Source organism: Ochlerotatus camptorhynchus, unplaced genomic scaffold (assembly GCF_037179485.1).
Source record: "Ochlerotatus camptorhynchus isolate MF236.1 unplaced genomic scaffold, CSIRO-AGI_Acam_v1.1 ptg000473l, whole genome shotgun sequence".
NCBI lineage: Eukaryota > Metazoa > Arthropoda > Insecta > Diptera > Culicidae > Ochlerotatus > Ochlerotatus camptorhynchus.
This window is the reverse complement of record NW_027040959.1, coordinates 78,044-105,157: the sequence shown is the minus strand read 5'-3', so window position 1 is coordinate 105,157 and position 27,114 is coordinate 78,044. Positions and strand designations below refer to the sequence as shown.

The window sequence follows — 27,114 nt, the reverse complement described above, 5'->3', positions numbered from 1 at the left end:
ACTATCAAAGTCGAGCGCTCTTTCGCTCATCCGTTTCACCGAAGCTTGAAAGGAAGACAAGCGATTGAACATTTGTTTGTGCACGCCGACTAAGGTTCTAGAATGCTGCGAAGCTGTTCGACTTTAACAGAAAAAGAAAGCCAGCAGTCTCTTCGTCGCATCGATTTGGTCGATTGACGCTGATATTGTGACGCCCTGTTCAACCATTGGCCTTGTTCGCCTTTCCACCTTTTGTCATATTCATAGTTTTTCACATAGCTTTAAAAGTACGGGTCATTCATTCAAATTACAATAATCCAACTTTAAAAATCTATTTTCCGAGATTTTCAAGTAAGCACTGCTAATATCTCCAGAACGAATGAAGTTAGAAATAGCATCAAATACTTTTTTTCCTTGATTTGTTTTCCGTCGATCTTGTTTTCCATGCTGAGCACCAATGCTACCGACGCCAGGGAGGCAGCTCCCACACCTAGACCCTACATATCGACCCATCAACTCATGAACCGGGGACCAACGGCTTTACTTCCCTTCCAAAGGAAGGCGTGATCAGAGATGGTATGCCTCAGAACATCCCGGCGGCGCAGACTGGGATTGAACCCAAGCCTGTTGGGATGAGAGGCAACCACAGGTGGCGGTACTAAAAACTATGATACTTTTAAATTGACCTTGATACTTTTAAATGTTTGTTCGATGAACAACTTGCAAGAGTTATGTCTGTTTGTCTGTGCTGGTTGTGTTTCATTTACACGACACCCCGGTTTATGTTTGGTTTTCGTTGACCGGTAAGGGGCTGTTCATAAACTACGTAGACATTTTTTTTATTCTTGCCCCCCCCCCTCCCTGCGTAGACAATTGTCCATACATTTTGTTTAAAATTTGTATGGGCCGTGGATAATTGTCAACACCCCCACCCCCACCCCTACACTGTCTACGTAGTTTATGAACAGCCCCTAAACGAGTTTGGCATGTAAAAAATGAAAAACACAAAACCGAACCAAGGTTGTGTAGCGGTTGTGTTCTCGGGTTGATATTTTACGGACGTGCAAGTGGTACCAGAATTTTTTTACATTTTATACAATTATTTTAAAATTATCTCAAAACATCTAACCCATGCCAACAATTTATGGCCGTCACCATTTCAAAATCCAAGATGGCGAATTTCGGTTAGAGAAAAACTGGGAAATACTGTCAAATACCCCACAATATGGGCATCTTTAGAATCGGGATAACGTGTAGGGACCGAAAATCGATGTCTGACGCCATTTTGAAATCCAATATGACGGCTTCCGGTTAGAGAAAAGCTGGGAAATACTGTCAAATACCCCACAATATGGGTATTTTTGGAATCGGCATGACGTGTAGTGACCAGAAATCAATGCCTGACGCCATTTTGAAATCCAATATGGTAATCCGACCCCAAACGCGTAAACGTTGATGAATTCGGTTGTGTTTTCTAAACTGAGGCCCGGTTGTGTTTTCTAAACTGAGGCCCGGTTTTGGTTTCAGTTTCGTTTACCGTGTAAACGAAATGAAAACTTTACACGCTGTGCATCATTCGTTCACACGTGTTGCGATTTTGAGGACCGTACCAGTACATGTGTGTACCGGTTGGTTTCCCTAACAAAAATAACCATACAAAATAGATTAACGACGTGTTCGGGGTATCATCCAAACCATTTGTGGGATAGTTTACCCATCCGGGAAACAGTTCGTTTACGGTATTTTTTTATTAGGGTTTCTTGTCCACCACTACTCACAGCGCGGTCTGGCAATGTGATTTTTTTTGCCTACAACATCCTTATGCACTAGGTAGCGTGACGTCACATTTGCTGTTGCATTTAAATGATTAGAATATTTATGACACTTGGACAGTTTTGGCGTAGTGCCATGTACTTCCAATGAATTTTACCGCTACATTTAGCAAATGAAGAACGAAGATTTCAAAAAGAAGAAGTAAACAAATGATTTACCCTTTGTGGAACCTTAATGCAATTAAACTTCGTGCACAAATTATGTAACGCAGAGGAGAGAAAGGGAGATAAGGTAAAACTTTCGTTACTTATTGTTACATAGGGAGAAGGGGTAATAGAAATGTTACGTAGCAGATTGACCAAATTGGGAAAAAAATTAAAAACTGAAAAAACAAAATGTGTTGTTAAATAAGTATACGCGACCCTTCTATGTAACGCAATAAAAACTTTTTAAACTGTTAATTGAAAAAAAGCGGAGAGCGAGTGATTTAGCGTTACGTAATTTTAGGGGGTAGCCTTGTTACGTAATTTTCGTACCGCACCTTATTTTATTTTTTTCATTATCGTGCTTCATAGTCTATTATCACAGACAAACAGACAGATCTCTTCACATACTGATCATCGTTCACTCATTTAATGGTTAGTTTAATTTTTTGTAAGTAGCCGGCTAGTATGTAGTTTGACGTATGAAGGCTACCACCATCTGCCGAGCACAGTGAACAATGGACCAAGAATGATATTGAGCATTTTCTTGGTTTAGACTACAATTTGGTGAATGAAATTAGTTCAAGTTTTACAGCGATACAAACTTACAAGTATTTCGCAAGATAGAGGTTTGCTGTTCAACGAAAAATTGTATGAAAAGTTGCCGAAGAGCTGTACACCTTCAAATAAGTTTTGTAAAATTGTCTGAAAGTCACGTTTTTAGCATTATAGATATGTATTTTAAAAATTCGATTAAAAGAATACTTTTATTATTTTTCGTCGATCGTTACTGATCAAGTCAATCTGTTTCAAGCTATACTATTATTTTTAATAAACTAAAAAAATAAAATCCCACGAAATTAAAAAAAATACATTGTTTGTAGTAAAATTCACTTAATTCTATGTCTAGTAGGATTTGGGCCGAATACTCACGGCTTACACGAGGTTTGAGGAGTACATTGTCGAAGGATAGGATCAGGAAAGGAGCTTAGGGGTGTGGTTTCGTTGTTTTATCAGAGCGTTGTCACCAGTACTTATGAACGGTAGCGCGGTTCTAGAGACAAAAGACAAATGAATTAAATTATTATACTATACATTTTCAGGAACACATAAATCGACTGCATAAAGGCTAAAGTAAATTGTTACGCACAAAAATACCTGTTATTCGTGATTCAATAAGTTTAAAAACTCCATTAATGGTTGCTTTACAGTATTTTTACTAAAACTTAAAAGTTACACCATAAGATGGTTACATTTTTCCAGTTCGAACGAAAACTCGAACCTTTCTCTTCTTGATGGAGCCCATCAGCGATCGCACAGTGGAAACGGAAACGGAATCAGCGCATTTCTTCCATTTTGCTCGCATTTGCTGGATCTCCTTGACTTCCCTGCCACTTCGTCGAAGTCGCTGCTTTGAAATTGCCCAGTATTTTTCGATTGGTCGAAATTCCGGGCAATTCGGAGAATTCATTAGCTTGGAGACAAAATCGATCTTGTTGGCAGCATACCACTCCAGAACCACCTTGGGTTAGTGGCAGCTGGCCAAATCGGACCAAAAGGTGACTTTGCCCCTATGCTTGCGGATGAACGGCAATACACGCTTTTTCAGGTATTCTTCTATGTAAACTTGGGATGTCATCGTCGAGGATGTGACGAATGGTTCCGTTTTCAGGCCACAACAGCAAATCGCTTGCCAAATCATGGCCTTCTTCGCGAACTTGTCGGCAAACACGAACTTGAATCTTCCCAGCACCACGTCCAGTCGCGATGTAAAACTTTTGACCGGGAAGCTGATGCATCAGAACCCTAGTCTTAACCACTTCAAACTATGGAACAACGAATTAGGAATTACATAGGTGAAGACCAACTAACTAATTTTTCCTTGTTTCAAGATCATCTTCCGTGGACAAAGCCGTGTCTTATCACTATCAACAAGGCATAAAAAGTAACAAGGACTAAGATGTGTTCCTTTGATTACTGAAAAATCCTGTTCCCCTAGTTTGAAGTCAAAGATCATTGCACACAAAATCAACTTTGTTCAAGCTTCTAAGAAAATTCTATTACAGCGAACCACATTATGTTAATTGATTTCTTCGCCAGTGAGTCGTTCGTCACTTCGTTTGTGGCGTCGATAGCATTGGTACTCAGTACGGAAAACATGATCGACGGAAAACAAATCAAGGAAAAAAAACACAATCTAGGATTCCCATAGTAATTTCCATATAAACTTCAATGGGTTTGTGCTAAGTCAGTTTTTCACCACACGAGCTCAAATTTTGGGAGACTGATCAGAACCCGATTTAGAATCGTTTAAGAACTGTGGAGCATCACTGTAATGGTCAATTTAGCTCAAAACATGATTTCCATGTGATCCATGTCAGTGATCGTGTACTTTTCAGCATGCTAGAAAAGAACCACGAGTTTTTTTATCATTCTCTATTTTTTTTCCAAAACATCTATTTGACAAATAACATACATTCTATGCCCTTCGTCCGGCCGACGAGTAGGTTTAACTGGCAGCACTGCAAATTCGATTAATTTACAGCCTGAAGAGCAGGAACTAGGAAGATACGAAGGACAGTTTTTTGCCATATAATGTTTTTGTTTTGATTTTTTTTTTGCTCTTTTATCCGAAGATTTACTGTTGACCGCCTTTTAAAAATGCGTACTATTTCATTTTTTGTTGAATATAAACAACAGGAAATTTTTAAGATTTGAACCGTAAAAACCGAGCAAAACCGGGAATTAAAAATGAAAATTCACTGGCTACCCTAATGATGTTCATTAACTTTCTTGCTTGGCTTCTGCGTATTAGTTGCCTTATGAATATTATAAGTTATCAACAATAGAAAATCGCCACTTCCAATTGAAATTTAAATGCTCCCGTTTCGGATTCATATGTTCCATAGCTGTTAATTTGTGTAACAGGGTGGTTCAAAATATCGATTTTTCTCCACCCTGCTCAATCAATTCGATAGATCATCAAAGATATAAAAATTCAAAGAAAATTGTTTTGCGAGTGATTCTTAAAAAAAATACGTGTAAAACTTTTTTTTAATTTCATTATTTTAAAAAGTCGGGTAAAAAAACAAAGGTCTGGTTTTGTTGTATCACCTTTTCACCATAAATTATGGAGAACAAAGGTGTGCAGGTACATTAGATTTTCGTTATTTTTAGAAAAAAATAAAAAGTAAATTATTCGTCGGTTGCGATAAGCTTCACGTTAAGGTGATTAAGAAAAAAAGTCATTTCATAAGTCCAAAAACATTCATAACGATTGGTTAACAAACAACAGGGATACAATGTTTTTAATGACAATAAAATTTAAGGTGGGCCTATTGTCCTGACACGCACTGTATTCTGAAAGTTGGCTACGCCTTGATCGAATGACTGCAGAATTTTTAACAGATTTCCCATGCAGATCCCTTTAAACACACCTCCTTTGAACAATATAACAAAGCATACAGTTTATAACATGGCACGTGTATGGATTTTATTATCGAACATTTCCCGGAGACATGTTTATGTCGTTGAAAACGACATAGCACAAATCATCATGCCCATAATTTCTATGGACGTGCCTTTCATTTCTGCATGCTTTAAGTTTTGCAAAGTTTATCTATAGTATAGGTCCGACATCACAGCAATTGTTTGCGTTAGTTGTATTGCAGAACTGACTGGAGCGACTTCATACATTGTGATAATGTGCTAATTTGCAGAACTGAAGCAACATGCAGAGACTTTTCGTGATTTTTACGCTTGCCTCGTGCATTGTGGCATTGTTCGGTATTTCATGAAAGTAATATGTTGCGAACGAATAATATTCAAGTGCTTTTGTAGATGATCTTCATTTACCTGATAATCCAGTGTACTACAAGGAATACCACAGGCAGTGCGGTGTACCTTTGAAATGTGCTAGCGATTGGCGGTGTCCTAACGTTTACAATTGGAAGCATTTGGAACTGTGGGCTCAGCAGGAAGCTATCAATCGGTTCGAATGGGAATCGAGCTTTCAGAATAATCCGTGTTATCTGGTTAGCGAAAAAGAATACGATTTCAATTTGTTTTTCACCAACGCTCTGGACTTTGATGACGAAATTGGAGTTAAAAATACTTTGACTACGGACATTTTACTGCAACATCTGGCTAGTCAAGGAAAATGCACCGTAAGGAATTTGCTGGAAGGATACTGTCCAAACGTCAATCGGTCACTGTCTTTGGACAAATGTCAGCACAGAAAAGCATACGACTGCGATCCCAACTATCCGTAAGTAATTCCGTAATCGCTGGTTGCAGATGGATTGCACTCATTTGGGGATGTGAAATTTAAGAACATTGTAGTAACCAAATCTCCTAACCTTAATAGGTATCGCACTTACAATGGAGTGTGCAATAATCTGCGACACACAACTTGGGGTCAATCTGGCAATCCGCTCAAACTGGAAATGGCACCGTGCTTCGATGACTTCGTTTCAAAGCACCGTATGAGCACGTCCGGACGAAGTCTTCCCAACAACAGAAACATTATCAGTGATATTCAACGTGCGAAAAACAGCCAAGGTACCGTTGTGCCACCCACCGCAATATTCAACATATTTGGTTTAATATTTTCCGAATTCGTCACTTCGGACATGGTTGGTCGAGCTATGAAACGGACTCGTAATGCTACATCAGGCTTCCGAGGATGTCGTGCTGATGGAAGTGATGTATCACTATTCCGAGCACCACTAACAGAGCCGTTGCATATCTTCAATATAGATCCAAACTATGGTCCAAAGAATGTGAAGTGCTTAAATTTTAGTCCGATTGAAAATGCTAACGATCAATGTGACATAAGGTACCCTTCAAAGAGGAGCATCGCAACGAGTTATCTCGATATGTCTTCGACGTACGGTGAGGGAAAATACGATAGCACAGGAAAATTAGTTACCTCATTCTGTGAAGCATCTTCAACGTTCGGTCAGAGTCATGTCATCACAATTCAATTCTTGGCCGTAGCTGGACTTTTCTCACAACTCCACAACTACTGTATTGACCGAGTTAGTTTATGTGGCCAAGGTCAATCCAAAGAGGACATGATAGAAAAGTGTCGATCATTGACAATAGGTGTATATCAACGCATAGTTTACGAGGAACTTTTGCTAGCTTTGTTTGGCGAAGAGTTCTATAGTCAGTGCAATTTTGATTGTGAATACGACGAGGGTTTAGAATCCAGTATTTCTTCTACGTACACCAATGCACTGGGCCGATTTCAGCACATATGGATGCCAGAAAATTTCACACTAGTGGAAGGCAACGATCGCATTCAGAAATCTGTGCCTGAGTTTTTCCTTAATCTTGAGACGTATGACTGCTCGATGGTACTGGAGGGAACGTTCGATGATCCAATTCGTATCCAAACATTATCAGAATCTGTAAACTAGCACTTATTTTGCAACTTAATTCCGCCAAAAACTAAAATGTGTTCAAATTTTCCAGTTGGTAAACACCTTCTTTTCGAAAGACGGAGTACTTGGACATTGTTTACTGTGCCTTGATTTGGAAAGAGGTCGAGATGCCGGTTTATGTCCTTTGATATTGTACAAAAATTACTTTGATAAAGTTTCAGGAAATCCAACAAAATGTTATGAATCGTTCGATGACTTGAAGAATATTTTCACCGAGGAGGTATGTTGGTAAATTTCTTCTGCTAAGCTCGCTTAACTGACGCCATTTTATCCAACGTAAGCTGATTGATGTATTCAAATATCACTATGAAAGCCCATTCGATATAGATGCACTATTTTTAATCTTTGAGAAAGAAAGAGCAGATGGAGTTAGCATGCCAAAAACGGTTGCGGCAGCCACATGCGTACAGTTTAAAAGACTAAAGTGCAGTGATCGTTACTTCTACACTTGGAATAAATTCTTATCACCTGGTATGTTTATATGTAATCATTTATAACGTATTCTTATCACGATTTACGTTTTCAGCTCTGGGAGAATTAATTCACTCTATCGATATGTCGACCCTTTTGGCAATGTTTGGAGGAATAGAGCGTGTCCCAGTCGATCCGTGGAATACCTATTCGGATAGAGTACCAACGGAAGAGCTTCTGTTGAAAATTGAAAGCAAGCTGCACTTGTTCTGTAGCATTTGAAATCAATACAGACATTTTAACTATTGGTTGTTTATTTTTACATCATGAACATGAGCATGAGTATTGATGACCGTACAATTCGTAGTTGCTACTCCATGATTGACCCGATCAAGTGAAATTTGCACAAAGTAGCTAATGGGAATGGGATTAGCAATCCATTCTCTAGTTCTGGTGAATCAGCTTTATTCAAGACCAATACTTAAGGTCATCCGGGAAGGGATAACTGTTAGTATGAAAGACTCTCTTACCAGAGACCAATGCACAGTGGTCCAGAATGCAGATTTAGGTGGAATGATATGTTTTGAGCCTGAAATTGAAACTTTAGACTAAAAGTCTCTTGTACAAAGTTGTTCCTTATAGATATGGCCTCATTTTTATGACAATGAATTCTAGGGTGGTTCCTATTATCATTAAAATCAAAAATCTAACTTATTTGTTTGAAAAGTTTTAGGTATACATTCTTCGGCAAAGTTATAGCTGAGCTAATTTCAAACAACTTTGTAGAAAACAACTTTTTTGTATCTCTTGAATTGGCCGATTTAGAGCTATTTTCTTGATTTGAGTTAGGGTGGCTCTAAAAAAAACAGTTGTTTAGCTCTAGTTTTCTTATTTCGAATTTCTCAGCAAAGGTGTCTTTAAATAATTTTTAGATCTTAAGAAGACGCAAATTTTTGCCGCACAAAGCTTGTCAATATCTTTCGCCGATCAAGAATTATTGACGTTTTTATACTAAAAATATGCACTTTTCAAATGTTAATATCTCTGGTTGGGGCAAACAAAAAAAAAGTTTTTCTACGGCATTTGAAAGGGCGTATGTTATTCTCAATAATATGAAAAAAATTGGAGGTATGTTATTTTTTTAACTCGTATTAAATTAATTTGAATTTATTCATATTTTTTACTATATTCGGGTATATCTTTTTTATTAGAAGAGATACAGACAACAAATTTTGCTATAAAACATTCGTCTTAAAGAGTTTTAAAAGTCTCTAGAAGGTGACTTTCATGAGAAATTTCAAATCGTGACATTTCTGAACTGTTTTCTGCCAGCGACAGAACATTTACGCACAAAGACCAGACAAGACCAGTGAGACATAAATTTATGTCATGTATAATTTTGCTGATTTCTTACAAATTACTGCATTTATTTGATATGTATTGTATGGAATTAAAAGATAAGAATGCACACTATCCACTCATAATTATATGTTAAATGTATGCGTAAATAAGGGAGTTAATAATTTACAGTCACACGCAATAAACTGTTTGGAAAACAAAGGGCTGCGACATTTTTCCTATTCTCTATCTTTGCCGTTTGCTTGAAATTTACATATACATGACCGCCGGTGTGCTGGCTGTTTTGTTTCGCTCTGGACGATGGTTTTGAAAAAAAAAAATGTACACTTGCCACCACTACCAGAGACCGAGAACACCTTTCCATCTCCACATCTATCATAGGATGGAAAAATTTATGTCAGTTGAGATGGTTGCGGATGAGGATTCACCATGGTAAGTAGGGACGTTCCGATGTTTTATTAGATGTTCTTATTCAGTGTTCGGAAAATGATTCTCAAATCCGAGAGGAACGACGCATCTATATCTCAATTCTAGATGCTCGAAAAAACTCCCACTAGCAAATCAATCATCAAAAAATCTTCTTTCATTTCTCGCATCTACTTGCATCGCGCATTAAAAATTACATAATCTATGCAAGAACCTTTGAATTCTCGGACTAAGAATTTTCTATGCTAATAACATAAGAAAATTTTCAATATTTTGAGACAAGGCCAGTAATTTGCATTCTTGAACTTTGTGAAATTTTGGCCGTTTGGCCGTTTTTATAGATCTTAGATTTAAAAGAAGAATCATGGCTCTTGGACTAGGATTCTGACACCTGAAAGCATTGGCTAGAGAATTAAGATGAGAATACCAAATAAGTTGAGGATAAATGTAGAGGAATTCTAGGAAAAATTATAAAGGATTTCGGGCGGAATTTTCAATTACTAGAATCAATTTTCAATTTGTCTAGAAATTTCAGTTAGTTTTTAGAAGCATTTAAAGCCAATAGTAAGGAGAAGAGGGATTATGAGAAAAAAATCTAAGGAACTGTGAAGCAAATCGGAAGAAATTTCAAGGACCATTCAAAGAAAATTAGGAAGAGGATTTAAATTCAATTCAAAGTGAATTGATCGTAATGCAAACTTAACAGTCATAATACCGAACTTGCAAAATCCGTGTCGATTCTGTGACATACCACTACTGTCCCATTGTCGAAAAGCAAGTTTATTCCCATCATCGCCAGGCATTTTGCAGGTTGCGTATTATGACTGTTAATGATCGTTAGACTGCATACCCATTTTTTTAGGGTCTCCCTTAGTTCAGTCGGTAAAGGCGCAGCTATAAAGCAAGACCATGCTGAAGGCAGCTGGGTTCGATTTCCCGGTCCGGTCTAGGGATTTTTCGGGTTGGAAAGTTTCTTGACTTCCCTGGGCATAGAGTATGATTGTACTTGTAATTGTAATTGTAATTTATCAGCACACACCCTGGTCGACCACTGTAAACCAATCTGCCGTTAAGCGAGTGTGTACCTACTGAAACCTGGCCGTGGGCCTATGCTAGACCGTATAGCATAACGACCTTCTTCCACTAATATAAATCACCACAGCTAAATATAAATATATAATAAAGTATATAATTAATAATAAGTAATAAGTAATAAGCCATTTCAGTGTTAGAGTTATGTTAGTTTTGATCCGTAATCAGCCCTGCCGGCCCCTCCAACATTAGTTGCAGGCAGTGGTTGTTAGATCATGCGGCACTGTAACTACTACTCTTTTAGAGGTATGATTCGTCAAGTTTATACAACTCATTGTTTCAATTGAGACAAACTATCTATCTTACAATTACAAAAGCAAACCTAAACTTACAATTATATGCAAATGCAAAATGAAACTTGACAAATCATCGTCAATCCCCTTATTCCAGGGCAGGGCCTGACGATTTGAATCTAATTTTGATCAGTGAACGGGCACCATATGGTACATTTTCTCACCATGAACCTATCTGAACTATTTAATAAATGGAAGCCATAACATGGGTTACGCTCCCCCTAAGCGGGCCCTCCGCATCCTATCTCTGTCTCATCTCAAATACAAAATGCCAATGGTATGAATGTATCTATATATAACTTGGAAATGACGTACAATCAAATAAACCCGTAACCCACTCACTTGGTCAGGTTTCAGAATCGTCCAGTGGGCAGTACGCTCTACACTCCAAGTTCCCTTTTTTCAAATTTACCGCAAATTTGATATTTTACCCATTGAGTGTTGATTAGTCACAATGAAACATTGTGACAGAAGTTGAGGTTACTAGTGTATTAAATAATCTAGGTCCTATTTAGGATTATATCTGAAAAATCCAAATCTGGCCAACGCCCATCCTAAACCTAAAGCTGTTATAATCCACCTGAAATGACTAACGAATGGAAGAATTTGACTACCCAGCCATGCAATAGTCTCATTCCGTGCCTTATGGCAACTTGTTGATTCTATTGCGCTCATCTTCTGGCACCACCCAGGGGAGACTTGGTCCTGTACCCAATGCTTAACTTATCTCAATTCCACTCAGCTACTCGAAATTTCTTGTGATATAGTGGGCGGAATATTATTATATGAGACAATTCAATGCAGACGTCTTTCCAAATTTGGCAGATCGACAGGTAATCGGTGAGTTACCACGATAGTTGCTTATTCAACAACTCGACAACGTCCCATCGTCAACGCCTGCTATGAGAATTTCCCATTTCTAGAATTTCTAGAAGTTTCCGGGTAAAGGAAATTTTTAGAATTTTTCCAAAGCAATACTGAGTAGTGCTCCAGGATATTCTGAAGAAATAAAAAATCTAAAGGGAGCTTCAAGATTTTTTTTTAAATCTTTATTAGGGAGATTTTTAGGAGGCTAGTTCATTTCTGAGAGTTTCAAGATAATTCCATGTAAATTCCATCTCATTTTAAGAAGTATTTGAAGGAAATTCTGAGGAAAATTGGAATTCTGAAATGAACTCCAAAGAAATTTTTGGAAAATACTTTTCTAAATTCTAAATGGCATAACGATATATTTCAAGTGAAATGTTAAGAACATTATTTAGATTAATTAAAGCACATCATCTCTAGAATTCAGAAGAATACAAAGAAAAATGTATAGTGGATTCAAGATATTTTTCTGAAGGGAATTCCTAAAGTGTTTTGAACAGAATTCCAAGACTTTTATGGAGAATATTGGATAAAATCATGAGATTATTTGAGGGAAATCGAAAGTAAAAGTAATGACATTTTGACATTATCGTATGAAAATCCTTGAGAAATTTGCAAAAATATCCTAAGATACGCTTTAAAGAATTAATTTAATCGAGTTATAGATTCCGTATACAAAAATCCAAGATCCAGAATTGACATAAGTTGTCAATATTCAGGGACATCGGTTGAGAACAAACTTAACAATTCAAGTATTAGAAAAAAGTTCAAGAATATGGGGTCAAATTCAAGATTATAAATGATATCGGACTATTTATTAAAACAGTTAAGTTGTTAATGTTCCGAATTCCCGGTTCTCCCAGTTTTCCCGGTTGTGTGGCCACACTGAAATGATATTTGATTGATTACCGAAAACATATTTTAATTAACAACCATGCCTATTTTAAGAATTTTATATACTAAAAACTTCGATCAAAATATTCCATTTATTTGTTTTGGTCACTGTATGTGACCAATGTGAGGGGCAATACGCTCTACGACTAAGTCTGTACAAGTTGGGAATACATTTTCTCATTTTTGAACTTCCCACAGTTCCGCATTTTAAAAACCCAATAAAACCTTACTGACTGAAAGTGTGTGCTTCTGAAAGTTTCTCGAACTTCTTCGTAAAAGTTCTGTTTTCTGTAGTCTTCTAGAAGTTTCCTAATTTGCTTTCTGGAAGTTTCCCAAATTCCTTTCCTTGGGGAAATTCCCTGAACCGCCTTCCGGTAGGTAATCGGAAGTTGCCAGAATTTCGTTGTGGCAGCTTTTCAATCTTATTTCTAAAACATTATTAAACTTGGAAGTACCCACCATTTATTTTTTAAAATTCCTCAAATTTCGTTCTTCGAACTTGCGATTGAAAGTTTCCACAACGTATGTCAAGAAGTTTCCTAATATTTGGGGAAAAAATCCGGAAGGCTTCTCCAGAGGAAGCCTGGGCAAGTCGGTGACAACTTCCGGACGAAAATAATTAAATTTCCATGAGAAGTTAGCAGAAACTTTCGGAGAAAATAGAGAGTACTCTCCAGGGAAAGATGGGACAAACTATCGGCGGATGTCAGGAGAAACTTCGAGGAGAAATCAGGTGAATCTTTTCGAAGAAGCCGGATGAAACTTCTAGGGGAAACCGGTAAAAGCTGACAGAAAATTCGGGGAGAATTTATAAGAAATTTATGACCAAAAATCGGTCAGCTGGAAGACATTTCCGGAAGAAGCCAGCTGAGCTTCCTGGAAGCTTCCTGGGAAAGTTGGAAGAAACTTCCGAGAGAACACAATCTATTAAAATTTAGTGGTTAACACTTAAAAAAAAACTTCATGAATCATTCGACAGAAGTTGAAAAATGAACATTCTAATGAATAACTATCAAAAATTAAGCGTAATGTGGTCACTGGATAAACATATTTCCCAATACCCGGGAATTCCTGAGAAAAGCCATCAACTGTTACCCATAGCAAGGGATTTTTTATTTTAAAATAACACTTTATACGTACTCAATAGCTAAGCATCCAATAACCTGAATACAATAGCCGCAAACAGAAACTATCCAGATGTTCAGGAACACTAGCGCCACGTAGCGTCAGAACTCAGAATTTATCAGTCACCACTCTTACGACGCTGGTAACTTGAACTTTTTTGCCGAAGTCAGAAACTTCCTAGATGGTTAGGATCCCGAGATATAGCATTTACTTAAAGTTCCCAAGTAGTGGGAGAATAAAGAATTGACCACTTTGTCAAGCAGTTTTGGCGTGACTTTCTACCAGCGATTTCACAAAACTGGACCAAATAATTTATATTTTTTTATGAAACGCACAAATGTTGGCTACTTTTCTCGAGGTTCTAGAAGAAAAAATCTCAAAATAATGTTTTATTTCAAAGTTCGAGTGGTAGTAAACGTCATTTTAAGTGCTCGAATAAAGTGGTTAATTAATATGTTCACTATTTTAAAGACTTTGGTTATCTGAACAACTTTGCCGATGCCAGAAACTTCCCAGCTGGCCACAATTACGAGGTATAGCTCATGCTCGAAGTTTAGCCCAATAGTGAAACGTAGTGGAAATTTGTTCAACTATCCATTCGACTATGTAGAAGGCCTTCTTTACCTGAAAACTTTAGTTTAGTTTAGTTTTTTTTATTAAGGAGACTTTCAGCATTTGTCAAAGACTGCAATTTCCTAAACGATCAGGATTTCGAGATATAGCATATACTGAAAGTTTAAATGTACACTATCCACACATATTGGCATAAATCTGAGCTATCTGTTCACCATTTGAAAGGCTCTGGTTAGCTGAACAACGAGAAAAAGCATATTTTAGAATTCCACATGCACACTATGGGGAATCTTCAGTAACGATAGTTGATGATGATGATCGGAGATTATCATTCAATAACGATCATAATGTAAAACAAAACAATCACATTATCGATTCAGAATTTTCCGTTGTGATTCTTTGCTTAGTAGTCGTAGTACTGATCATTTCTATAATAAAAATTAAAATTACATTATCTTTCTCTGAATCGGTGATTTTCATTCCCTGATATTACAACTATTTGTAATGATAATTTCCACGCGGAGATATCATATCAAGAAGACTGGCAACTTTGACAGAATCAAAGCGACAGATACGGTAGTGCTGCGCTTGAGCGAAGGTGGAAGCAACACGTACATAATCAAGCAAATGCTATCAAATTCGTTCGGAGCATTTACCTTTGAGTGACAAATGGCGTGAATTTGCCTGTCTTACAGCGGTCGTGTAAGAAAATCGAAGAGTTGCCAATCTTCTTGATATGTTGTCTTCGATACAAGTCAATTAAAACAACACTGTAGCATGCCTGAAGCGATAGTAACGGAGGTTCTCTAATTGTGTGGTATTTGAAGCGTGTAAAGGGTGATACGGTCAAAATTTGGTCAAGGGAAAACGCGTGTAAATCGGTGAAATCGTTTATTTAAAAAATCAAATTAAATTTCTTTTTCAAGTTCAATTAGTATAAAATTCAGGAAAATATTCAGTTAGGCTTCCGCTTTTCCAAATCCGAATTGCCGGGCCTTACGCTTGACCCCTGACCCCTGATTTTGTACAGCCACCTTGTCCACCTTCTTCGCCGCAGAAAGCCAGTTTGCCTTGAACTGCTGCTCGCCCTTAGCAGTTTTTTTGGTCTTCTTTAGGTTCCGCTTGACAATAGCCCAGTATTTCTCAATTGGGCGGAGCTCTGGCGTGTTGGGAGGGTTCTTGTCCTTGGGAACCACCTGCACGTTGTTGGCGGCGTACCACTCCATGGCCTTTTTACCGTAATGGCAAGATGCCAAATCCGGCCAAAACAGTACGGAACAACCGTGTTTCTTCAGGAAAGGCAGCAGACGTTTATTCAAACACTCTTTCACGTAAATTTCTTGGTTGACAGTCCCGGAAGCTATGAAAATGCTGCTTTTCAAGCCACAGGTACAGATGGCTTGCCAAACCAGATATTTATTTGCGAACTTTGACAGTTTCATGTGCTTGAAAACATCTGCTACCTTTCCCCTTCCTTTTGCCGTATAAAACTCCTGTCCCGGAAGCTGCTTGTAGTCGGCTTTGACGTAGGTTTCGTCGTCCATTACCACGCAGTCAAACTTCGTCAGCATCGTCGTGTACAGCCTCCGGGATCGCGCTTTGGCCGTCGTATTTTGTTTATCATCGCGATTTGGAGTCACTACCTTCTTGTAAGTCGATAGTCCGGCTCGTTTTTTGGCTCGATGCACGGTTGTAGACGATACACCCAGCTTATTTGCGGCATCTCGGAGAGAGAGGTTAGGGTTTCGCTTGAAACTACCGGCAACTCTCTTTGTCGTCTCAGCGGCTTCCGGTTTTCGATTTCCCCCCGATCCAGACTTCCTGGCTGTCGACAAACGTTCCCCAAACACTTTAATTACATTTGTAACGGTTGATTTGGCAACTTTTAGCGATTTTGCCAACTTTGCGTGCGAGTAGCTCGGATTTTCGCGATGCGCGAGCAAAATTTTGATACGCTGCTCTTCTTGCTTGGACGGCATTTTGACAACTGAAGAGTGAATTCCAAAATCAAAATAGGAGCAACATTCTACACACACACACCTTCAAAATGAGGGGTGTTAAGGTTTTTTAAATGCAAAATTGAAAGAAATACGTCAAGTTGATATTGACCAAATTTTGACCGTATCACCCTTTAAGTAAATATTGATAGTAGTTCGAGTTTAATTATATCGCACACCTGTAGTTAATTAATTTCAGTGCATTGAAATGATATGCAGCATGGCATACATTTGTTATGAGAGTAATTTTAGTGTGGTGTCCAAATCCCCCCATTACTGTTTATCAAAATCGATTCCGGTCGCCACTTATCGATTGCTGCAAGCACGTTGCCTGTAATAATATCAACGATTTGTGTTCCATTACGATAATGCTTCGGTAATATTGGTCACATTATATTTAAAAGCTGATACCGTCTATTCTCTGCACAGTGCAACGTGGTGAATAAACGTTAACCAGTGTGAGAAACCCCACCGGAAGAACTACATAAGCTGAAAAGTTTCCTATGGAATGTGCTTAAATTGTTCAAAGACGAGTTGAAGTTTTCATGTCCCGAAAGAAGCCTCCAGGGTTAACCACCGTCATCCTTCCATTCTCTGGGTTCTTTATCTCTCTCTACGGGGACCTTGTGAGCACAGTCAGAGTGAAGGCACCCCATGATTTGGCAAAGTCTGTGACATGGCCATTCGTGCGGAGCTTGAAACGTAGCCTCGTTCATTGGCTAATGGAAGTAACGTGCTCTCCCGACATGAAGTCCATTATTGTGCACTACATACCACTAGGTACTGTCAGCAAAACGAATCACTGATGAATGGCATTTTTCATTGTTTCTTCGCTCGGTAATAAACCGAGTGGCGGGGGTTTTGGCTGAGTTATATTGTGGTCATTTTTTTAAATATTGCTCTGGTTCTCTCCACGGTTTACTCGAATTGTTGCAATAATAAATTATATTTCATGTCCACAGATTGCCAACACATTTAGCATATTTTTATCTCGGGTTTTCTCAGTTGACCTAAATATAGTTTTGCAGTTTTTTTGTATCAAACGCAACATTGCAACAACAAACAACGCTAAATTTTAAAGCATATTATCAAAATTTGCTTGCTTCTATCGCAATGAATCTTATAGCTTTGCACGGGGCTACCAGACTATGAAAGAACCAAATTTGTTAATTGATGTTTAAGGATTTTTGTAGATTTGATTTTAAAATACTAATACGAACATAGCATAGCATAGCATAAACCAAGTTGCGCAATGTCGTAGGTGGTACGAGCTCCAAACTGTTGTTAAGAAGGAGACCCACCGTCATTCGTTGCTGTTAGATAGTAATTTGTGATTAATAACTACCTCTTAGATAAAGGATGTGTCTTCCTCCAACAGACCAGAGCTGTCCTTGCATCTAATGGGTAAGGGGGAGGAATGTTAGACCGACACTTACTTAAGAGAGATGCAGAGAACTCTACGACCGCTCATAACTGTCACGGAAAGGGCGGAATTTTGTTAGTAGAGAGGGTAAGCCATCCAGCTGGCGTTGCTGGAAATTTTTATATGAAGTATTTAAGAAATAAAAGCTGTTAGTAGTTCATCTGTTGGCCGTTGTTGCTTCTCATTACCTAAACATATTATTCAAAACAGCCTTCAGCTTTCGGAATTGATAAACGTTATCAACTAGATCCTGTTGCTCCTTTGCACCTGACAATTTCGTTGTTCCTAAGCATATGCACAATTCATTCTGATCGATAGGAGGTTCCCATGTGTAAAAGGTTATTTATAGTGTGTGGAATCATAGATTAGAATGAAGATTCGTCCATGATTGCTTCAGTGTTGTGAGAATGGAATATTATTAACGGTTTATTTTTATTTTAGGATGGTTAAGGGAAACACCGCTCGGGTGAATATTGCTGATATTGCTTCTCCCGCTAACACAAAACCTTCACGTCTTTTCAGAATATCTACAATAATAACATATTCAAACATTTGAAAATAAAGTATCAATAAATCAGAAAATGAAATGAAAGAACGATAAATTCAACTAGAAAAATCTGAAAAATGATTGAATATAAATAAGATACGAGTGACAATCCACTATCATGTACCAGGTGCTGCATTGTCTCTTGGCTATCCTGCCTTCTAATGGTCTGAAAGAGAAAATATACAGATTTTTTGTGTCATCTGAGGTTATCAAAGCAGCTTTAAAATCATTAGCCTTCGTAAAAATAAGTTTCTCCACCGTTGAAAATGCCATTACCAGGATTCGCTGCAATAGAATGATTAAAAGTATCTTACAAGCATATCTACAAGCTATACAACAGCTAACGTGAATGGAAAACGCTTTGTGCTGAGATAGTATTGAGAATATTAGAAATTATCAAGAATTACCATGTAGGAATCAACTAAAATTACAATTATATAAATATTCTTCTCTAGAAATGTTATAAGTAAAGCAAAAGTAATTCACATCGCTTACCATTAACTGCAATCCAATTGTACAATTAAGTGTAGTTTACCCTAGTCACTCTATCCGCATTGATTCTATTTCTCCATTCATTTCCCCATTTTCTAGTTTGGTAGCGCAGCCAAATTTGATGTAAACCTTTTCTTAGTTGTCCTGTTATGTGCGTAAACTCAATGCACCTGTTTGGATATATTTCATTGCGAAATACATTGTACCAGTCGTGATTGATCTAGTAGATCGATTGATCTGAACTCTCGGACGAATTGGAGAACCTACTTATATATATACACATGAAAATGAAAGAACAACTTATATAGGGGAAATAAATGCCCCTAATTTGGGCCCATACATAAATTCGGCAATGGACTAAATTTTCAATAGCGACCAAAAATATCCATTAGTACCGTCCCAATGACGCGTTCATCTAGATAAAATTGATAAATAGCAGATTTTTAGCGATGCGCCCAATCTTAGATCCATAGGCCAGCCATTTCCCCTAAATGAAAATGAATCTTCATTGTTGCGCATGAATCGGATTGGACATTTATCGTTGCTGAGGAGTTTATGCATACCCTGGTGGATCCAGTAGATCAAATAATCTGAACTCGAATACTATTTGGAGACCCTACACCATATTGTGTTCAAGGAAACTTGTGCTGAATTATGAATTCAAGCATAATAAACAAGGCAAGGCATGTAAGGTTTTGGATATCTAGGCCATCCTATTTGGATATAAACTTGTTCTTTCACATTGTTACTGTAAAGTTGTTAACTATGCTGAAGAAAATATGGCCTAACATTTGTAAGGGGTGGAAGAGCCAAAATATAAACAAACCATATATTGCCACATATAGAGAGAACAGTTCACAAACTACTAAATAAACACGAAAAAGTAAAAGCAAACATCATTTCATTCATCAAAAACGGTTCCTTAAACATGGTGCATTTCCAATGTTCAACTCTATGATGCATCTGGCTATTACGCCTTAACCCCAAACTACAAATTATATTGTTTCAATTTGCAAAACGTACTGATTCTGTAGAATCTAGTCACGCAAGATTAATTTTATTTAGATACAATTTCTAAAAATGTGTATGGACGTGTGTCTACGCAAAGGGAGGGGGGTCTAAAAACTCTAAAACATTATCTGAACAGCCCCTAGGTTCTAGATATCTCCGGGAAAGTGACCAGAGCTTGAATAATACCAACACTGGTCATACGATACACTAACAGTATCAGTATGCAATGACTAATCTATTTATAGCTATTTTTAAACTTTAGGGCCACATTTCATCTGAACATGTTCCGAATGCCCCTGGGAAGCAACTACTACAAATAAAAGGAAGGCTATACATGCGATTGAAAATTTATCTGGGGAGAGATTTATTGCACCTCAAAATGTCAAAACCTAAATCAGTCCTAATCGACCGGAAACGTCAATCAGAATCACATATTACAGACATTCTTCTTATTCGACTTTCATTATTGCAACGTGATTTATTCCTGCCCAATCGGTGAGCTCTGTTCAAAAAGATAAAGTACCACGGGGTATCAGCCTTGTAATTCAACCACAAACGAAATTTTTACATCGGACTGCTACATACCATGAACAACCATACACCAACTTGGTAGAAAGAAAACCACCATTTGCTTTACATAATTTTACAAACATTTAATCCCATGATTTACCCCCGGGTCCCACTTCCTCTATCTGTATTCCACTGCAGTGTATATTGCTTATATTTCGTGGAAACTGCCGTCTTCTGAGTAGGGTAAACAAAAAATATCCAACCACATCCATATGCAACTTCTTCCCACCCTCACACATACACACAATCAATCGTCATCAGAAACTCGGTATTCCACAACCAGGTAAATGGAATGGAACCGGCATCCTACACACTCCCACGCCGTGCAAAAAAAAAGACACCAACATCGACAGGAAAAACCTATAAATAAACAAAATAAATCCGCTCGGAATGTTGTCGTTCGATTGTATCAACGCTGTGCCAAAAATATGCTATTTACACAACCTTTACTAGGGATGAACAAATTGTTTACATCAAATCCTCCAACAACACTTTTACAGACTTTTCCGAATCCTGAATTCCTGGAAAAATGCCCAACCCCAAAATTTACCTACCGTTGTGCCTTGAGCTAAAATAACCTTCCTCCCACCACCATCCCCTACACCAGGGCGCCTTGGGTGGCAAGAGAAAAGCGGTTTGCCCCAAAATCAACAGCAATCAGATAAAATAAATGCTCTTATTTTATGGAACGCTGGAAGCTGTTGATCCAGCGTGTATAATTTTGGTATGTTCCCAACACTGCTCAAGTAGCAAATCCAAGCCGGTAGTTTAGAAGACTTTTGCTCAAGGACCTACATTAATGTTCACTTTATGCTGTAAAGGGCTTCCCCAATGTAAATATAATGAACAACATACCTCCCTCTATTGGACATTTTTATTCGCTCATGCGCTTACTTCATGTTACATGTAACAGCCCAAAGAAGATTTATTGTTTGTCAACAATATTCAACTACTGCGAACACAGCTTCAAGTAGGGGACGACGGGACACAGTGAGGCAACGATCCCGGTAGCCTAGCGCCTTAGGTATGCATCCTACAGATTTGCAGTCTTCGACAAAGTTGTTTACTTTACAAAGAGCCAGCTTTTTGTGGTTTCTGATTTGTTCGTATACCCACCGCATAGGTGACGCTCGAATATATCGTTTGAACGGAGCATCCTACAAGGTCAAAGTTGCACATTTTATAGTTCTGAGAAATGTTGTCGAAGAAATTAAAGACCACAGACTCACTGAAAGTGAGATATCGGCATTAAAAAAAAATCCTCAAGAAAATAATTATCTCATTTTTTTTACGTTTTTAGCTCATAAGTGTAAACTTAATAAGTAGTACTATAAAAATGCTAAAATTTTCGCATTTATTAAAAATGTTGAGGTATTTCACACATTTTTATAAAAGTATTTTATAAAATGTTTCAAACTAGTGGTGAATAAAACTGTCATTTACTCAAATTAGGACATAAATGGACCTAGTGGGACATTTCAATATGCATAGCGCAACAGGGATCAGCAAGCATTTGTATGAAACGTGATTAGAATATATAAAATTTGAAAAATATATTCAAATGAGCTTTTTAAAAAATGATTGATGTTTCATATTAGCTTTTTGATGCACTATCAATGTAGAGTTACGCTAGGCGACAATGATAAGAAATGTCATCCAAACCTGTTTACATCATATTGACGGCTTTCATAACTCAACATAATGCATATCTCATTGCACATCCTGCAAGTTTCCATCGGGAGTGCTCTAATTTTACGTCTTTCTATAGATCTGAACTAATTTACAACTAAAATAACCACACATTCAAATTCTGGAAGATCATAACCGCTGGGACAGTTTAATAAATCTTCATTTTTTCATCAATAACATGTGCGAGCCGGAACACTATAAAATCGATGCAGAAAAGAAAATATTCCACGTGACTGACGATTTCAACCACCTGCGGTGGATGAAATATTCAGGAAAGGTGAAAATATTTTCCTCTTCCCCATCACTCTTTTGAGGGTTCCCCTATTCACCACCAGAGGCTGAAACGATCACTTGATTTCTATTGGATTCATCTATTGTACTATGCCCATAGGCCTTTTTAATGGGAACTAAACGATTGATTCACCCTTCTTCTTCTTCTTCTTAGCATTTCAAGCTTATTGCATATCGCATATTAGCTTATTGCGTGCTCTCAACATAGTGTTCTAGATGCACTTACACAGTTATTAATTGAGAGCTTTCGATGCCTGTACCATTTTTGCATTGGTATAATTGTGTGGCAAGTCCAATCATACTTCTATGCCCAGGGAAGTCGAGAAATTTTCCTACCCGAAAAATTCCTAGACCGGACCGGGAATCGAACCCAACCACCTCCAGCATGGTCTTGCTTTGTAGCTGCGCCTTTACCGACTGAGCTAAGGGAGGCCCCATCGATTCAACCTCTGGTGGTGAATAGGAGAACGTCAAAAAGAGTGTTGTGAGCAGAAATTTTTGCCTTGAGACATAGGAAGCGGAACACTTTTTTACTTTTCCTGATAAATTGATTCATCTGAAATGCTCCGAAACTTAATCTACAGTTGAAAAATTTAATTCTGTAACGTTTTTGCAAACATCCTATATTTTTGTTGCGAAAAATGGAAAATTAGAATAGTGCCTTAATGGTTATGATCTTCCGGATTTCTTGTGTGTGGATAGTTAAGGTACAAATCAGTTCAGATGTGTGGAAAATCGTACAATAAGACAATTACCGATAGAAATTGGCAAGATGTTGTGTGTGTGTGTGTGTGTGTGTGTGTGTGTATGTGTGTGTGTGTGTGTGTGTGTGTGTGTGTGTGTGTGTGTGTATGTGTGTGTGTGTGTGTATGTGTGTGTGTGTGTGTGTGTGTGTGTGTTGTGTATGTGTGTGTGTGTGTGTGTGTGTGTGTGTGTGTGTGTGTGTGTGTGTGTGTGTGTGTGTGTTTGTGTGTGTGTGTGTGTGTGTGTGTGTGAGTGTGTTTTTTTTTTTTTTTTTTTTTGTTATAGTAAGGTTTAGGAAAGCTTCAAGAAGCCTGGCCTGTAGTGAAGGTGGCACGGTGTGGTATCCACTAGTTGCCTAGTGCAGCTCCACTAAAACCCATTCCTTACTCTCTCCTCTGGCTGGATCCCCCCGGGACCACTGTGAAGCGACTACTTCGGGGGGTGGCTGTGCTCATGCACTTGTCGTACTCTCAGCGCTAGCTGGCGTTGCTAGATCGCTGCTCTTCTCTCCATTTACGCTGCAGCTCTGACATAATCTGCGTGACTGCCCTGCTGACGGCATTCCAAGAGTCCTCCTCTCGACACATTTCATCGACGACATTCTCCACGTTAAGGACGGGCATCTCCGTTCGCACTGCCTCGAACCTTGGACAGTCAAACACCACATGCTCCGGCGTTTCATCGACGTTGCCACACTCCGGACAGAGGGATGACGCTGCGTGTCCGAACCGATGCAGGTATTTCCTGAAGCAGCCGTGGCCAGACAGGAACTGCGTTAGGTGGAAATTGACTTCTCCGTGTTTTCTGTTCACCCAGGTCGAAAGAATCGGTATTAGTCTATGTGTCCATCTACCGTTCTCCGTCGTGTTCCACTCATGTTGCCACTTAGCCAATGACTCCACTCTCACAACTTTCCGTACTCTTCCGGCTTCTCTCTGCCTGTAGCACTCGCTGTCCTCCGCCAGGGCGATGCCGATAGGGATCATACCGGCGATAACGCATACTGCTTCCGACGAGATGGTTCTGTACGCACTCACGACTCGCATGGCCATGAGCCGGAACGTACTGCTCAGTTTCCTGTGGTTCTGCTTCGTTTCCAGTGCTGGAACCCAGGCTGGACCTCCATATCTCAGTATCGATGATGACACGCTGGCCAGAAGACGCCTCTTGCTACTGCTGGGACCAGCGTTGTTCGGCATGATTCTAGCTATCGCGTTGATGGCCTTCGAAGCCTTCTCACAGGCATATTCGACGTGGCTGTTGAAGTTTAGCCGGTCATCGATCATCACTCCCAGGTATTTTAACACACGCTTCGATGCTATGGTGTGCTCCCCGACGGTGATTTCTGCCCGCTGTACCGCTTTACAGTTACTGACCAATAACACTTCCGTTTTGTGGTGGGCTATTTGCAGCTTCGCTCCTTTCATCCAGTTACCAATCATGTCGATTGCCTCGGTTGACAACACTTCCACCTCTTCCAGCGTCTCGCCTGTTACCGTCAAGACGACGTCGTCCGCAAAGCCAACGATCTCAACTCCTTTGGGCAGTTTCAGCGTTAGCACGCCGTTGTACATCCCGTTCCAGAGCGTTGGACCAAGGATGGAGCCTTGTGGAACTCCCGCTGTGATCCTAATCGATCTCTGTCCCATGTCTGTCTCGTAGACCAGAACCCGGTTCTGGAAATAACTCCTCAGGATCCTGCACAGGTAGTCAGGGACCCTCATTCTATGCAGTGCTTCGGTGATGGCCTCCCAGCTGGCGCTGTTGAACGCATTCTTGACGTCGATCGTTATCACGGCGCAATATCGATCTCCTCTCCGCTTCTGTTTGGACGCCTTTTCAGCTCTCTCGACCACTGTCCGAATTGCATCCACCGTCGATCTCCCTTTCCGGAATCCGAACTGCCTCTCCGACAATCCGTGCTCACTCTCCGTGTATTTCGTCAGCCTGTTTAGGATGATACTCTCCAAGAGTTTTCCGAGTGTATCCAGCAGGCATATAGGCCTGTATGATGCTGGATCCCCCGGCGGTTTTCCTGGTTTCGGCAACAACACTAGCTTCTGTATCTTCCACCTGTCAGGGAAGTGACCCTCGTTCAGGCATTTCTGCAGCACCATCCTGAACATGTCCGGGGATGACTGGATCGCCGCTTTCAACGCTACGTTGGGGATTCCATCCGGACCGGGAGCTTTCTTCACCTTCAATCCTTTCACCACTACTACGAGCTCCTCGTTGGTGATTTCGACGTTATCTCCCTCTCCTTCTCCGTACGGTGTAGGTGGCCAGGTTGTGTGTGTGTGTGTGTGTGTGTGTGTGTGTGTGTGTGTGTGTGTGTGTGTGTGTGTGTGTGTGTGTGTGTGTGTGTGTGTGTGTGTGTGTGTGTGTGTGTGTGTGTGTGTGTGTGTGTGTGTGTGTGTGTGTGTGTGTGTGTGTGTGTGTGTGTGTGTGTGTGTGTGTGTGTGTGTGTGTGTGTGTGTGTGTGTGTGTGTGTGTGTGTGTGTGTGTGTGTGTGTGTGTGTGTGTGTGTGTGTGTGTGTGTGTGTGTGTGTGTGTGTGTGTGTGTGTGTGTGTGTGTGTGTGTGTGTGTGTGTGTGTGTGTGTGTGTGTGTGTGTGCAATCTAACCCCCACTGTCCGGCAGTGTTATTGTGGAAGAAAACTGCTTTTTATTACCCTTAAATTAAAGCAGGTTTAGTCCGGGAGTTAGAAGGTGTTAGCTCTATTGCAGCTCCAGTGACCCATTTCAGAATGCCTGGTAATTCACGACCACTCCGAGGTCACTTTTACTTACAATAAGCCCCGCATGTTAACTCTACCTTTATCAAATGGTTAATGGTATCATAAACACACTTCCAGATTAAAAAAATATTATTTCCAAATCTGGCACGTATATAGTTTTGAAATTTAATCAACTGTATTAAATTGATTTGAATGGACATTTCTTACCAATTTTGTTTCGAATACCTCTTGATTCATCTGCTGGCAGCACTTACTGGCCCTTACCAGCGACCAACTCGTCTGCCCGCAAAAGCAACAACGCCTAAATATCAAAGCTCTCCGGACGTCCCCTCGAAAATGCAATCGAGATATGTATAAGAACAATCTTCAACTGGAACGTACTCACCAAATCAATACTCCGGAAGCACATTCCCGATGCTTATTTTTTTCTCGCATGCCTGTCATCGTCGAACGGCAAAAAAAGGGAACTCGGTGAGCAATTTTGTGATACGGAATTTTCACTGAGCATAAACCGCGAATTTACGAATTTCACCACTCCCAACTGCGAAACACGTTCAGAAGCACTTTTGGTACACTTTCGATCAATTTCTTTCGAAAACACAACGGTTTGGTTGACGTTTCTTCTCGAACTCGCGTGGCGCACTCTACGTTGGTGGTGCATTAAAAAGACCTATTTAAATATCTAACTAGGCTTACGCTAACCACCCGGAAAAAATAACCATACAATTACCATAAAATATTATACATACACAACAAAATCTATTTCTATCTATTGTATGTATATCATGCAAGTAAATTTAAAATATTGTTATTACAATAGAATTACGATACGTACCATATAGTTTGAATTTTCAACAAAAGTAAAACAATAAAATTAATGATAAATGGCTCAAGTTTGTTCCAGAAAAAGAGTTTTTTTTTATGGTTAAGATACATAACAACCCTATTGTAGATTATCCAAATTACCATAGATCCTATTGTGGAAACAATAAATCCTATGGTTATTTTATCGTTGTGGACAATACGATTTATTGTAAATGCAATAAATTATATTGTATGGTTACAATACATTTCATTGTACCTCTGTGGTTCTTTTTTTACGGGCACTCCCATAAAAAACTTCCTTCTTTTTGCGCTAATTTGAGTTATTGCCATTATTTATATTTTGCGT

General features: G+C 39.1%; 2 protein-coding genes across 4 annotated transcripts in view; both read left to right on the top strand.

The window, feature by feature from the left end:
• Nucleotides 1-27,114, top strand: part of LOC135712362 (calmodulin) — a 78,738-nt gene that overhangs the window by 37,481 nt on the left and 14,143 nt on the right. The gene's annotated exons all lie outside the window — the stretch shown is intronic.
• On the top strand, nucleotides 5,189-7,393 carry LOC135712361 (chorion peroxidase-like). The gene is made up of 3 exons (XM_065235351.1): nucleotides 5,189-5,741; nucleotides 5,796-6,222; nucleotides 6,322-7,393. Exons 1-3 carry the CDS (start codon nucleotides 5,687-5,689, stop codon nucleotides 7,376-7,378), a joined length of 1,539 nt encoding a protein of 512 aa, XP_065091423.1. The 5' UTR covers nucleotides 5,189-5,686; the 3' UTR covers nucleotides 7,379-7,393.

Coding starts and splice junctions, on each gene's coding strand:
- LOC135712361 (XM_065235351.1), top strand. CDS start 5,687: ATGCAGAGACTTTTCGTGATTTTTACGCTTGCCTCGTGCATTGTGGCA. Junction 5,742..5,795: donor GTGCATTGTGGCATTGTTCG/GTATTTCATGAA, acceptor GTGCTTTTGTAG/ATGATCTTCATTTACCTGAT. Junction 6,223..6,321: donor GACTGCGATCCCAACTATCC/GTAAGTAATTCC, acceptor TAACCTTAATAG/GTATCGCACTTACAATGGAG.